General features: G+C 38.9%; 2 protein-coding genes across 6 annotated transcripts in view; one reads left to right on the top strand and one right to left on the bottom strand.

Annotated features, from left to right (window-relative positions):
- The window catches only part of DROSHA (drosha ribonuclease III), a 71,624-nt gene extending 70,370 nt beyond the window's left edge, over positions 1-1,254 (bottom strand). Inside the window, exon 1 of one of the 2 annotated variants that reach the window (XM_027682060.1) lies at positions 1,166-1,254. The gene's annotated coding sequence lies outside the window, so the exon portion shown is untranslated. The remainder of the gene's footprint in view (positions 1-1,165) is intronic. The other variant, XM_027682070.1, reaches the window with a different exon arrangement.
- A 26-nt stretch (positions 1,255-1,280) lies between these two features.
- On the top strand, positions 1,281-13,522 carry CUNH5orf22 (chromosome unknown C5orf22 homolog). 4 transcript variants are annotated; one of them, XM_027682099.1, is made up of 11 exons: positions 1,319-1,422; positions 2,095-2,199; positions 2,946-3,061; positions 3,779-3,924; positions 5,768-5,917; positions 7,837-8,296; positions 8,918-8,980; positions 9,925-10,046; positions 10,914-10,980; positions 11,590-11,729; positions 13,078-13,522. In XM_027682099.1, exons 4-11 carry the CDS (start codon positions 3,884-3,886, stop codon positions 13,208-13,210), a joined length of 1,176 nt encoding a protein of 391 aa, XP_027537900.1. In that variant the 5' UTR covers positions 1,319-1,422; positions 2,095-2,199; positions 2,946-3,061; positions 3,779-3,883; the 3' UTR covers positions 13,211-13,522. The 4 variants fall into 4 exon arrangements, with proteins under 4 accessions (XP_027537882.1, XP_027537891.1, XP_027537900.1 ...); XM_027682110.1 differs by lacking the exon at positions 2,095-2,199 and adding an exon at positions 1,828-1,933 and having other exon boundaries at positions 1,325-1,422; XM_027682090.1 differs by lacking the exon at positions 2,095-2,199 and having other exon boundaries at positions 1,315-1,422.
- The last annotated feature ends 1,086 nt before the right edge of the window (positions 13,523-14,608 follow it).

A 14,608-nucleotide genomic window follows, 5' to 3' on the forward strand; every position in this document is an offset into this window, starting at 1 on the left:
TAACATTTACATACATATTTTATTTAAACAGGCTAAGCTAAACCCTAAATTAAAGCAAAGGTCACTGTACCACAGTGCCTTGTCTTTAGGTGTGTTTCTTTTTAATATGTCATAGCATTCAAAGAAAGGGCTTTCTTTATCAGCTCTCTTAAATAGGCTCTAAAATCTCCTCAACACCAGAGAACTGCTCTGGTTCTATCACCTTAATTTCACTCCTTCAGAATGCACAGAATCACAGCTGGAAAAAGAAATTCAAAAACATAAGAAACTATTTTAAATGACTGAATTACTTTAAAGATCCCTCCGCTGAAAACTCTAGTCACATCCAATTTTTATTTAAAGTTAGGTAAGCACAAAAACAACAAAAAGCACTAACTCCCCTTTTCCTGTCACCTAGAAGAGGAAATGTATTGCACTGGTGGGAGCCGTTGCACATTAAAGCAACATTGGTTCCCTAAAAAAGACCGAACAAACTCGCTTCTCCCTGACGACACACCTCTGAGAGCAACAGGGCACCGACACATCTTGATTAGACGACTGAGAGGGGACCTCATCAATGTCTCTACGTATCTAAAATGGGGGTGTCAAGAGGATGGAGCCAGGCTCTTCTCGGTGGTGCCAAGCAACAGGACAAGAAGCAATGGGCAGAAACTGATGCACAGGAAGTTCCACCTGAACACGAGGAAGAACTTCTTTACTGGGTAGTGACCGAGCACTGGAATGGATTGCCCAAGAGAGCTTGTGGAACCTCCCCCACTATAGATATTCAAGAACCATCTGGACGCAATCCTATGCCATGTGCTCTAGGACGACCCTTCCTTGAGCAGGGAGCTTGGACCAGATGACCCACTGTGATCCCTTCAAACCTGACCCATCCTGTGACTCTGTGACACCCGGCCTCCCGACTGCCCCCGGAGCGGTGGCAGCACGGAGACCGCCTGGCGCTGAGCCGACACCCGGCCAGGCCCTGCTTCCCGCACCAAGAGCTCTTGCCCGCCACCCCGACCCCCGCCAGCACCGCGGAGTCGCCGCGCCCGCTCCCCTGGGAATCTGCGCGCCCCCCCATCCCGGCGCCCGCGGAGACCCGCGGCACCAGAGCAGCGCGGAGAGGCCCTGGGGAGCCCCCGCCCGCCCCGCCGCGGGCAGCCGGGCACGCCGAGCCCACCTGGCCCCGCCGCCGCCGCCGCCGCCGCCGCCGCCGCTGCTGCCCAGGCCAGCCCTGCCCGCAGCGCTCCGGCTCCGGAACAGGAAAGCAATGGGAGGTCCTGCGGGCGGAAGCACTGCCCACCGTGAGGGAGGGAGGGAAGGAGCGGCGGCATGAGCGGTGGGAAGCAGGAGGCCGGCGGTGGGGGTCGGCCCCGCGGGGGCTGCCTGCGGGAGTACCCGGCGCTGCCGGTGTGGGTGGTGGAGGACCACCAGGACGTGAGTGCCCGGCGCTGGGCTGCCGTGGGATGGGCCGTCCCTCCGGTGGTGTATGGGGAGTGGCTTCTTTCGTTTGTTTGTTTGTTTGTCCGCGGCGCGGAGGCTCGGTCTGGCTGGTGAATCTCCTGTGCTGGCGCTGACGGCTTCCCGGGGGGATGCGCTTTCCCGCCATGTATCCGGGTTCTGCCCGCTCCAGGCGCTTCCCTGGGAGCAGCCCTCCCCTCTATAGCCATGCACAAACATTAAAACTGCCTTCCCTTCTACTGCTGAAACATAAATGAAGTTTAGGGCCCAGGAGACCTGATTTTCCTTTCCCATTCACCGATTAAGTTAATTATTTCCATGATCGGATTTTGACATCTTTTTAAGCAATTGTTGCTGTCTTTTTTCTTCTTTGGGTCATAGTTGCTATAGTTAAAAAGAAATTATATTTACATTACGCTGCTGTTATAATTTGCTGGCCATTAGAGCAGTACTTGGAAACTCAACCCAACCTAGTGTCTGACAGCAGGTATAATCGCATTCCAACAAGCGGATTGACAGCCAGTTGATGAGAAATGTTAAATGTGGAGCTTTGCTTTCTTGGTTAAGTCATTGAAAAAGGGGGTGAAGAAGGAATTGCTTTTGAACTGCTGTTTCTGGTTTCTCATGTTTTGTTTTTTTTTTTTATAGTAGCATAAGTTGAGCCCTTCATCCTAAGTAACAGATTATTTACTAGATTCTATGCAAACAGAAAGTTTTAGTGTAGTAAAGTCCATTGCAGAAAATAATGAAATTGTAAGTAAATAGTTTAATGCAGTTAATTTTTGCTAAGACTTGCTGAAATATATGATACCGTGATAGCTGATTTTACATGGTAACCAAGGATTTAGAGTGTCACTGTGATAATAATACTGAGATAATACCAGTTAATGATCCTTCTTCTTTATTTTAGTCTCTGTACTTATGTTTTCAATTAACTTAAAGTCTTTTCATACTAAATGTATACACTGCGTTTTCAGGATGTGCATGTAGATGCACTGGTCTGTCTTGCACAAAATGCAAATGGCTTTTTATTCCAAGTGTAAGAACTTCACAGAAAATTTAAATAATCCTTTGCTGACAGTGATGTTCCTCTAGGACAAGTTGTCAGTAAATGCGTCATGCATTGATTAATAATAACAGCTGGCATAAAGGAAATTTTGTTCTTATTTGCAAGGTTAGAGACCTCAGTCTCTCGTGTCTCTTGCAACCTGCAGTTACACTTACCTGAGTGAAGCTTCAATTTTAATTGCAAAGACTGTAGGTTTTTCAGGTAGGCCAGATTATTTCTTTTTTTCCAAAGAAGTAAAAGTCATGGATCAGGGAACCCTTGTTATTTTTAACCTAGTTTTATCTACTGTTGCAATAGTATACTTATGTTTTATGGTTATGCCCATGCAGTATGCCAGATCTGTCATCTTAATCAGTTTTGTGCCAAGAAAAGTAGCTCAGGTGCGGTTGTAATGTAGAGGTCACATGTAGTTTTTGTTGCTTCTTTACAGTCTTCACATTCCCTGTATGATAGGGCTGTGATTCACAATCCTTGTTGGATTTGCTCTGGCAGCCAAGGCAATTGATGTCCCCTAACTGTGAGAAAGACGACAGTTCAGTGTAAGAGGTATCATGAATCAGCCATCAGTTTTCTCATTTTTACCACCCTGTATTATTGCAGTTGAGTGGTTTTCTATGCTATAAATCGGTGAGTTGCCTCATCTTCTGTTTTTCGCACCTTCAGCGGGGGATAAGGCTGGAGAGTTGAGAAAGGTTGTGTGTTTATTGCAGCCACTAAATCATTAGGAATTAATTTTTCAAGAAGAATAGGTTTAATGATCAGCTAAAGTCTAAATCGTGGTGGGATCAGTTTTCATTCTATATCAATTAACTTATAAACCTTGAGTAACAAAATGTTTTTGTGCTCCACAGCACCCATGCATGGTGAGGAATGTATGGGGAAGGAAATACAGGGGCAATGTTCTGCAGAAGAGGAAAGGCGTTCCTGGGGTTTAGTTGTTAATGAAAAAAAAGCCCTAGGAATTGAGTTGAATCATTAGTGAGAAGCTACTGCAAACAAGACTTCCTATAAAGAAGGAAAAACAAAGTAAGGCTGTAATTCTTTAGCAGTTTCTCATGTGGAATGCTTGGGCTTATAATGATTACAGTTCATGAGTTGTCTTGCCTCTGGAGTTATTTCCCCTTTGTATTGTTTTCTGTCTCCTCCTCCCTCTAATCTAAATTCTAAAGGAATAAGAGGGGGACTAGTGTTTTTGCTGTTAAAGTGGTTGCATTTTTCAGCCTACTGGTTATCATTAAAATGTTTTTATTCATATTGCTTTAGGTGCTGCCTTTCATCTATCGTGCCATTGGTTCAAAGCATCTTCCTGCCAGTAACATCAGTTTTGTTCATCTTGATTCCCATCCAGACCTTCTTATTCCTGTGAATATGCCTGCAGATACTGTATTTGACAAAGAAACTCTTTTTAGGTAAGTCCTGGGTACTGCCTCAGGGTACTTTAAGTCTGCTTCTTGCTGCCTTTGATTCACAGTGAATATTGGTACAACTGAGTAAGAAACATGAACAAAGGAGGTATAATTTGGGTTCAGGTTGTATCTTCCATCTTTTCACTTTTGCTGAAACTTTATTTTTTTAATGGAAAAAGTTACGTTTGTGTTTTATGAATGTGGCCAAATGTTTATGTGGTACATCAAGCAATTTAAGATGTATGAATTTGCTTTGTTTAGTTGTTCAGTAGTATATTATGATATTAGCCCCAGTAGTTCCTCTGGGTAACAGGAAAACATTCTAAGTTGATGCTTTGTCTGAAGAGCCGTAGTTTTAAATCAGTCTTTCTTTCTTCACACTGAAAAATTGACTTTGAGATTGAAATAGCATATCATTTGTTGGCATGGTGAATATGTGAAATTGAACAAGATTTTCGTATTAGAATCATAAAGACCAATATTTTCTACCACCATCTGAGGTAGGTAGAGAATAAGCCACAGGGTGATCTCTGCTATTGTCTTTCTCTACTTGTTTTAAAATAAATATTGATTGTTTCAGTATTATGGTGATTTACAGCAATTACAAGCTAATGCAATTGTGTAAATACTTGAATCATCCTACCCATAGTCAATATTTTATTCTCTTTTTTTGACTAATAAGTTTTGTGGACTCTGTCTTAGAATCTTTGAATGATTTGGGTTGGAATGGACCTTAAAAATCATCTAGTTCCAACTCCCCTGCCATTGGCAGGGACATCTTCCATTAGACCAGGTTGCTCAAAGCCCCACACAACCTGTCTTTGAACACTGCCAAGCATGGGTCATTCACAACTTCTCTGGAGAACCTGTTCCAATGCTTCACCACCCTCACAGTGAAGAATTTCTTCCTAATATCTAATCTAAACCCACCCTCTTTCAGTTTAAAGCCTTCCCCCTTGTCTTATCACTGCATGTCCTTGTAAAAAGTCCCTCTCCAGCTTTCTTCCCTTTTAGGTACTGGATAGTTCTGTAGGTGTCCCTGCAGCCTCCAGGCTGAACAACCCCAATTCCCTCAGCTTGTCCTCACAGGAGAGGTATTCTAGCCCTCTGATCATCTTCTTGGCCTCCTCTGGACCTGGTTCAACAGGACCATGCCCTTCTTATGTCGAGGGCCCTAGAGCTGCATGCAGTATTCTGGGTGGGGTCTCACAAGAGTGAAGTGGAGGGGCATAATCACGTCCCTCGACCTGCTTGTCATGCTTCTTTTGATGTGGCCCAGGATACAGTTGGCATCATACACGTAATTAAATAGGGTCTTGATAATGAGGAAAGATGCTAATCTTGCAGTTGTGGAGTGACTCACTTTAATTACTAAGATGATATTTAAAATCTACCTAGAGCAGTTTACATTTAAACACTCTCATGAGGTCAGTTTGAAGTTATTTAGAACGGTGTTGTGTCCTTGCACTTTCTTCTGTCTGATGTATCAAGAGAAAAGGATGTAGAATCACAGAATTGTTAAGGTTGGAAAAGGCCTCTAAGGTTATCAAGTCCAACCAGTAACCTAACACTGCCATGTCCACCACTAAGTAGTTTATCGTCAAAGCACCGTGCTAAAAGTGAAGCTGATTGCACTCTATGTCCGAACTTTTTTAAATCTACTACAGACATTATAGGTTTCCCTCTTTTTCTTTCTTTGATGATGTTACCCTTACACAGACTACTAATTTTAGATTATTTGCTTGAAGGTTTTAAAGATGTGGAAGATGTTTGTGATGTTCTTGACCATGTTTTATTTATAATTAAAGTAATATTGTTACCTCCTGTCTTTCTCTGTTGATTACAGTGAATTAAGTATTGAGAACTGGATTATGCCTGCTGTTTATGCTGGCCATATTTCTCAAGTAGTATGGCTTCACCCACCCTGGGCTCATCAGATCTCAGAAGGAAAACACAGTTTTCTTGTTGGGAAAGATGTATCAACAACAACAATCAGGTAAATTGTCTGCTGTCATAATGCTAGTAATATAAAAGATGTCTCTATAGCTTTTCACTGGCATTTTTTTGTGTTCTTGGATAAAGATGAAAATTTGTATTTGTAATTTCCTTAGGAAATGCCTAATGCAGTTCAACTTATATCTATTTACCCTTTGGTCTACCTAGTAAAATTTTTATTTGGTGTCAGCCATGATTCTGTTTTTCTGGTGTGGGAGTGGTTTTTATGCTTGTTTTGTTTTTTGTTTTTTTAAGTTAGTCTACTACTTAAACACTGAAACAGGTACTCAGGTGGTGAATTCTCCATCCTTTCATAAAGTATAATTGATCTGGGGAGCCTCATCTACTTTGAAGTTAGTTCTACTTTGATCAGATGATTGACTTAGAGACTTCCAGATGTCTCTTCCAATGTTAATCATTCTGTGATTCAAGTTCTGATCAGAGCCCCTCATCATTCTGCAGGATGCAGTCCATGATAATTTTGCATTCACTAAATTCGCTGCATTGTGATTTTGTACAGCTTTATGGGCATTTACAAATCATGTCTCTTATCAGCATATTGAAGTAAATCTTTTGAAGCAAGTTTAACAGAAGACACCAGAGAAATGCCTTGTTTTACCACCTTAAATAAAATGCTAAAGCTCTACAATTCTGAATCTGAAGCCTACAGTTAACCTAAATAATAATAATAATAATAATAAATGATAACTATGATAATGATGATGATGATAATAATAAAGCAGCTAGTGCTTTCAATTACATTTAATCATTTAACCAATATATAGAAATACTTCATAATGGCTGAATATCTCTCTCACTGGTGGCCTTAGCTGTCACGAAAACAACATTTCAGGCTTCTTTTTGAACACTGTGAGGTACCTTCACTTCAGATTCTAGGCTTACCAAATCCATGAAGGAAAAAAGGGAAAGAGTCCTCAGAAATACAAACTTGCTTAAAGTTTTGTTGACAACAGATGAATAGGCAATAGATACCTTAGTTAGTGTCCAGTAAGGAAAAGGCTGTAGTATGAGCTCATGTTGAACCCTGCAGAATTTCTGAGAAGAGGTCCTGTGAATGCCCTGTCAACAAGATGAAGCTGTGATCCAACCTCTCATCTTGGCAAGCTCAGGCTAATCCATCCACAAGACACTGAGGAACTGAGCTTCAAATGTCTCCTGCTTCTGAAATTCACACTTAAGCTTATTTTTAGTCGGAGTTTATGATGCTTAAGGCTTAATGTACTGAAATATGGCTTAAAAATTCCATTCTTTATATAAGCAGAGGTTTTAGTACTGTCGCTTTTGTTGAATTAGTTGTTGTTTTGGTTTTTTTATATAAGTGGATTCAATTGATACCTAGCTATTTATCCTCTAGTTACCATCTTTCTCACTTAGAGCAGGGAATCTATGTCAGTGGTAAAAGAAGTTAAATTCTACCTATTAATTAATAATATTTTACTTTTACTAAATGAATATTTATGCATTTCAGGGCATTTCTCAAGCCCGACTAACATAATTTTCCTGGAAAATTAGTAAAGACAAAATATCTATAACTTTGCAATCTTATATGCCATATTGACAATATCTTGTTCAATTCTGGATGTTGTCTTTAAAATGCAATTCAATGGCAAATTAATTATAGTAGCACATAATGTAGAATCTTTTTTCTTATCCATTAAAACCTTGTAGGACTATCATAAAAAGTATAGGATGAATTTATATATATTTATTCCGCAATAAAGAAGTGGAAAAAATTTTAATTTAAAAACCTGAGGATTGAAATTTTGTCTGCACAGTTTTATTGCTTTCATTACCCATCAAACGTCTGTTTATTCTTCTCTGGATCTTTAAAGTATAAAATGCTGTTTCCTAAGCTCTTTACCAAGATGTATATTAACTGTGAGTTACTGTCAATTGTAGGGTTACAGGCACAGATCATTATTTTTTAAGTGATGGTCTTTATGTTCCTGCTGATCAGCTAGAAAACCAGAAGTCGTTAAATTTACACGTCATTCTTATCAACCCTATTGAATCATCAAATGGCCGTGAAGAAAATGGTGAAGTAGCATCTGCTAAAAGACTGAAGCTAAATACAGATGACACAGCAAGCGCCACTTCTGCCTCTTCATCAGTGGGTCTTGGTGACCTTGATAACAGCACCCCAAGTGTGAAGAAAAAAGTACAAAATACAAGTGCCCTGAATAGGGCAGGAACCTCGCCAGAGTGCTCAGCTTCAAGCTGTCTCAAAAACAGTGAATGCCCAATAAGGGAAGTTGTTAAAGATATCTGCCAAGTGCTGCAGAAAGGAGATGCATATGTTTTGGACATTGACTTAGATTTTTTTTCAGTTAAAAATCCATTCAAAGAAATGTACACAGAGGTAAGCATAACAGTTGAATGGCCTCATACCATTCACAAGAGTCATAGTCTTAGTATTTATGTCTATGGAGAAACTTTCACCTAAGCTCAGTCAGCAGATTAGCTGATCACGGTTAGTGATTCATGGTCATATTTTAGAGAGAGACATTCTAGTGGAGTGTACGTGACAAAAATTTACAACCACCAAATAGGGGGAGATTCTTACATTTGATAACGGTATGGAGTGTACATTCAAGCTCAGAGGTATATGGCTCACTTGTGCTTGTTGCTTGGGACATAAAAGCTATGCTTGGGTTTCCACGGGTAACCTTCCAAATACCCACAGCAAGAATCATCAAGGAGGAATCATAGAATGGCAGATTGTGTCATTTTTTACCCTTCATAACATGCTATTAGAAAACCACAGTGGTATCAAGAGACTGCCTTTCAAAAGGCGTGGTGGTGTTGATTGTCCAAAGAGTGGTAGCTTGTCCTGATGAGAGGCATAACTGCTCATTATTGTCTGCAGTACTAGAGTAGGGGAATGATCTTGGTAATCACATTATTTTTTTGAAGAAGGAAAGCTTTGAAGATTTGGTTTCTCATTTGAAGAGTCTAATTTTTTCCTCTTTCTTTATCTAAGACAGAATATGGGCTCTTGCAAGAGTTGTACAATTTCAAGAAGCCACACAAAAATGCAACAGAGGTATGATATTTCCTTGTGGGATGTATGAGGGAATGATTCTTTTTATTTACCCAATAAAAATGAGTTACGCCAACAGGAGGGAACCTATCAAAGGTGCTTAATGAAGTGGTCTCAAATTAAGCTACGTGGCATGCTGAATGCTAATCAGCAGCATCTTAGAAATTCTTTCCTATTAAATGTTTTGATTAAACGAGTGAATTGCATAAATATTTAACATGAGTGTGAAAATTAATTTCTGTAAACAAATGGTAATTGACAAGGAAGGAATGAAAACATTGTAAGTCATCTGCAATGTTGTTCTTTTTGTGGCTCCACAGGGCTTTGGATTGGTGAGGGTTCTTCTTTTTTTTTTTAACCCCTCCAGGCTCTCCCCTTCTTTGCTCTAGTTGCTCTTACTTGATAGCCAGAGTTGTGATGAATGTCTAATTGGTATTTTACCTGTCTATTTAGATGTGGAAAGGATGGTATTATGCCACTGTAATGTATTTTTTCATTTTATGTGCTCTGTGCTGCTAATAGGAAATGGAAGCTTTCATAATCTCATCTGGACACAGTTAGAGAGATTCAACACATATAATTAGCAAAATTAATGAAACCTAATTAATATATATATAAAGAAATAGAGATATGTGGAATATTGGCAAACTGATTTTCATATCTCTTAGTAAATCAGCAATAAAAACAGGCACATATTTAGAAGGTGGCTTTTTTAAAATTGTTGTCGGAAAGACAGAGCAAAGTGAGATGATTTATTCTGAAGGTATAACAGCTTCTACAGGCATTCACTGTGATCCTCTTGAATTGATGTACCATAGTAATGAATCAGTTGTTTCAGATTCCTCACTTCCAGTAGATCAGTCATTACAGAGTTTAAATCATAAGTAAACCATGATATTCTTACTTCATTTTTTTACTAACATACTGTTATATATGCTTATCTAAAGGAAGGCTTGCTGGATTGTGTTGAAAACCGTGTTCACCAGCTGGAAGATCTGGAAGCAGCATTTGCAGATTTGTGTGACAGTGATGATGAAGAAACCCTACAGAAGTGGGCTTCATATCCTGGGTACGAGAATTCTAAATGGCTTAAAATGCAAACAGAAATTTTGGAACTGATTAGCCCAGCACTTTGATAACAGAGAAGGATAGGATCTATGCAAGGATACTGTTTTTCCTTTAGTTCTAGAGGAGAAAGAGTCAGACAAAATAAAAAGAAAGTCAGTCTGCTGTCTTCAGCACCACTGTAAGCCTTTGAAGCTCAGCCTTTTCCAGCTTTGTGCAAACTCTGTTGCCTATGTATGGAGACATTTTGTTGACTAAAAACTTAGTCATCAGTGTGTATCAGAGTTCTCAAAAAAACAACAAACCAAGGAGGACATGGAGAAGCAATTCCTTGGTGCTCCCGAAGGGTCAGCTTTCTGTGGAAAAAGGGAAATGAGTGAAAAATTGTATCTGAGCAACAGTCTCCGCAAAACATCTGAACTGCCCCAGCCCCATCGCCCACTGTGCTTTTGAAGTAAATGTTTTCAGCTGAAAAGAGACACTGAAAATCTGAGCTTTTACTTGATGAGAAAATCATTTATTTTCCACAGCAAATGCAGCAATTACTGTCAGACTTCTGTAACAGTGACAACAAATATTTCCTGTAAAAGTTCATACGACTTGAGCCACGACAGTTCCTCTGCAGGTCTGCCCTAAAAGAAACACAAAGAGGACTTGCCAGAGGCAGGTATGAGTATAAGGGCTTTATAAGAAAGACCTGGTGAAACAGTACAATAGTACTGATAATTTCCATTTTTTCAGGTGCAAGATGACAAAGAGGGGCAAATTTCATTTTCAAATCCTAGGCCATAATAACTTCTACTCTCCTCTTTTTTTTTTCTCTTCTTTTTTTTCTTTTTGTTTGTTTTGTTTTGTTTTGTTTTAACTCCAGAATGAAGCCACTTGTTCAACTAGTTCACAGTTTGAAAACCAGGATGGAAAGCCCAGACTATGAAATGGTAGGTGGCAAGGTAAAAGAGCAGAAAGTAGACAAATTTCAAAAGCATAGCTTCAACAGACAGGGAAAGTTCATACTTCCTTTCAGATTTGCTTCTTGATTCAGGACTTTGTGAGAGTTTGTTACTTTTCCTGGGTTTTTATGTCTCATTACTTAGGCCACCTTTTCTTTTTAAAGCTGCTAAAGTTCTTCTCTGCTTGTCTATATTTAGGCAACATTAGTGTGATCTTTCAGGACTGTGATGTCTTGAGCCGCATTCTGTGAAGGGAGGTTTCATTTCACCAGGGTCTGTTGATGTTCTTTATAGAATTTAAGATAAGATACCTACTTATAAAGCATCAGAGCTATCATCTTCAAAGACTGCAGCACACTCTGAATTTATAGAAAAGGTACAGTGTATTGGAGATAATGAAACAATCCATACAACTCCAGATTTTTTTTTGTTTCGTTTAAAGAACAAGCTGGGACAGAAAAACCCACAACTCTTACTGTCTAAAGAGGTGTAAGTTACCTACTGGGCTAGGGATGGCATGCTAGAGACCTTCTACACAGGTAAGCTGTATCAATAATTCATCAACACAAATTAAATCTCTGTTTAATTTACCTGTAGGTCCATCAGGCTGGTTTGACCTGTGATTATATGGAGCTTCCTCACCATGTTAGCACTGAAGACGAGATCGAAGGCCTCATACAATCCATTAAAGTTCTACTTAAAGATATGCCCAAGCCCACACTTGTGACTGTTGCGCGGTAAGACTATGTAGACGCTTTTAGTTTAAAAAGCTCTGACTGTGCTCATGAAGATAAATGATTTTATCAGTATAGCACTGGTTGGTGCATCTTAAGTCCTGTCTTAAAGTGGAAGCCTTATAGTATAGTAAACATTGACATTTGGATATATATTGATCATAAAGCAGTGACAGAATCTACACAGATAAGGGAAGACTCTGCACTGATGGCCAGTTTTACTGGGCTTTAAAGTAGCTGGCACAGATTTCAAAAGCCGTGAAAACATGATGACTTAATCTGCTTCAGCATAGGTTATATAAAATCTGTGATGAGGCCTTGTGTATGTTGGGATTGATAGCTGTCACTGGAGTTCATGCATCTTCACTACTTCCATTACTTGTGCTAATTAGAACAAAGCTAGGACAAGCCTGCCTGGGCTACCATCCCACTTTCCTTCTTCTCTTGCTCTAGGGTATTGTAGTATAGATAGGATTTCTGCTGGAACTGGTTTTTGTCTAATAGGCTGAAAGCAATCTATATTCTTTAAAACTCTAGTAAAGCTTTGTTATGGAGTAAAAGTTATGTTTCCAGGACTGTAAGATTATTATTTAGGAGAAAAGGATGGAACTTGAGGCCAGGGACCTGGGAGAACCAGGGATCTCCAAACCTAATTTGGAGGCCACAGTGTATCTGTTTTCAAATTGTTGCAATTTAATCATTCAGAAATACTAAGTGTGCCCTTAAAGGGCAGGCAACAATAGCAGAAGCTGACATGAAACTGGCTTTGTCAATAAGAAATAGTATGGCTAGTCCCTGCAATAAAAGAAAGCTATATTCCCTGTGCCAGCTGCAGGATTGTCATCCAGTGTTGCAGAGAAAACAGAATCATCTCTCTAGATCTTGACAGATAAAAATTCAACAAGTGTCAGCTCTTCTAGTATTGGTTTGCAGTTCATTAATAGGTACCGTAAAAAATGTTATATCCCAGGGATTGTGAAGATGTTTTTCAAGTTTTCCTACCTACTTTACTAGTAGCATTTGAATTTTTCAATTTTAACTTTCCATGTGTCCTTTAATTAGATCGTTTGCTTGAACTTTGTCTGCCAACATGTTCTGTGTCAGATTCAGGAAGAGAGTAAAATTAGAAAGAAGATTAGATCACATTCCTGATCTGCTGCAGACTTTCTATTCAGCTTAAAAAGTAGTGAGGAGATCCACAGCACTACACTTTGAAGGGATACTGGGAGGCAGAACTTGTCAAAGTTTGAAAGTAGCTTCACCCTAGCCACAGAGGCTTACAAGAATACACAATGTGATCATGGTGGTGATATCTGTATTCTCTCATGCCTTTTTCAATTCCTTGTTACAGGTCAAGTTTGGATGACTATTGCCCGTCGGAGCAGGTTGACATGATTCAAGAGAAGGTTCTCAATTTACTTGGTGCGGTGTATGGCTCTCTGAATGTGCACTTAGACTACTCAAGCACTTCATCTTCCTTGTGACCTTGCTTCATGTATTGCTGTCTAATGCAGTGGATTAATTTAAATTGCATAGTAGCTATGGTTGCAAGGGGAAAACTACTGTTATTTCACCAGATGGCACTAGAACCCAAGCTGACCCAGAGCTAGTTTTGAGTTGCATTACTTTCTCTAAGTCAGCTACATCTGAACTGTTTGTTACCTGTTTGGCTTTGTTTAGATTAGTTCTGTGATTATTATTTTTACTGTCTTTCTTCTTAAAATTGGTGCAAGAGAAGTGACTTTTTGTCTATAAAATTACACTTTTTGTCTGATTTCTTTGTGTCTGTAAAAAAACCCTAAAATATATAATTTTTTAAAATAAATGGATATCTTTTATGTAATTAAAATTTTTTTTAATTGAGTTTGGTGAGTAACATAATTTTTTCCTGAGTTGCATTGTATCTTTTAAAAAATTATCTGAATAATACCCTTAAGATGGTAGGTTTACATAGTGATCTCTCGTAATTTTTGTACTTGAGGTGAACCTCTCATTTCTATAGAGTAGCTTATGGCTTCTGCCGTATCCACAGAATATCATTTATATTTATACTTTCTTTCATTAATATTGTCTTATTTTGCCTTAGTATTTAATTGGTGACTCATATAATGTCCTTAATGTACAGGCATTGGCTTGATATTTTCACTTTTACATAATTTTGAGGATAAAAAGTGTGTTTACATGTGCATGCTTTTATCTTTGGAATCCTGTAAGGAATTGAATTGATAGTTTCTTCAGAAACGAAGATTTAGCTTCATTGAAGTCAGCAGCAAAATCTTCTGTACCAGTTTTTTGCTCATTTCCGTATTACTATTTGGAAAATAACAATTTTAGAAATGTTTAATTTAGAAATCAATATAGTTATAGAGAAAACTGCCACTTTCAGAGATAAAAACCCCACAGGATTTATTTGGGAATGAAAATGAAATGGGAGAGAAAAAAATACCACCTAGAATATTGTTATTTTTTATGAATACTTTTTGCTTGTAATTTCTTCTGAAATAGTTAGGTTCATTTGCTAACATTACTTTTGCTCTACAGTGACTTTGTGCACTTTTACAGTTTTTTATTCCTTCTGCTGTTGATATAAATGACTGTATTATAGATTGTAAATATATAATTATTCTGAAATATTTCTTCCAGTAGAATAAATTCCGTGACCATGGACCCACTTTCTTTGTGTTTTTGTGATACATCTGTCACAAAGACGTGCCTAGCCTTGGACCCAGTTTCCTTAATACTTCATAAATTATGAACAGCCATACGTTGCATATAGAAATGAAGCACAGTCAGATCATGTGCTGATTGTGTAAAGATTGGGGTATGTTTAAAGTTAGAGATGCTTCTTGCTGGGCTTTGCATAAGATTGTAGAAAACAAAAA

Source organism: Neopelma chrysocephalum, unplaced genomic scaffold (assembly GCF_003984885.1).
Source record: "Neopelma chrysocephalum unplaced genomic scaffold, ASM398488v2 Primary Assembly neopelma1_22b, whole genome shotgun sequence".
In the NCBI taxonomy this organism is placed as follows: Eukaryota; Metazoa; Chordata; class Aves; order Passeriformes; family Pipridae; genus Neopelma; species Neopelma chrysocephalum.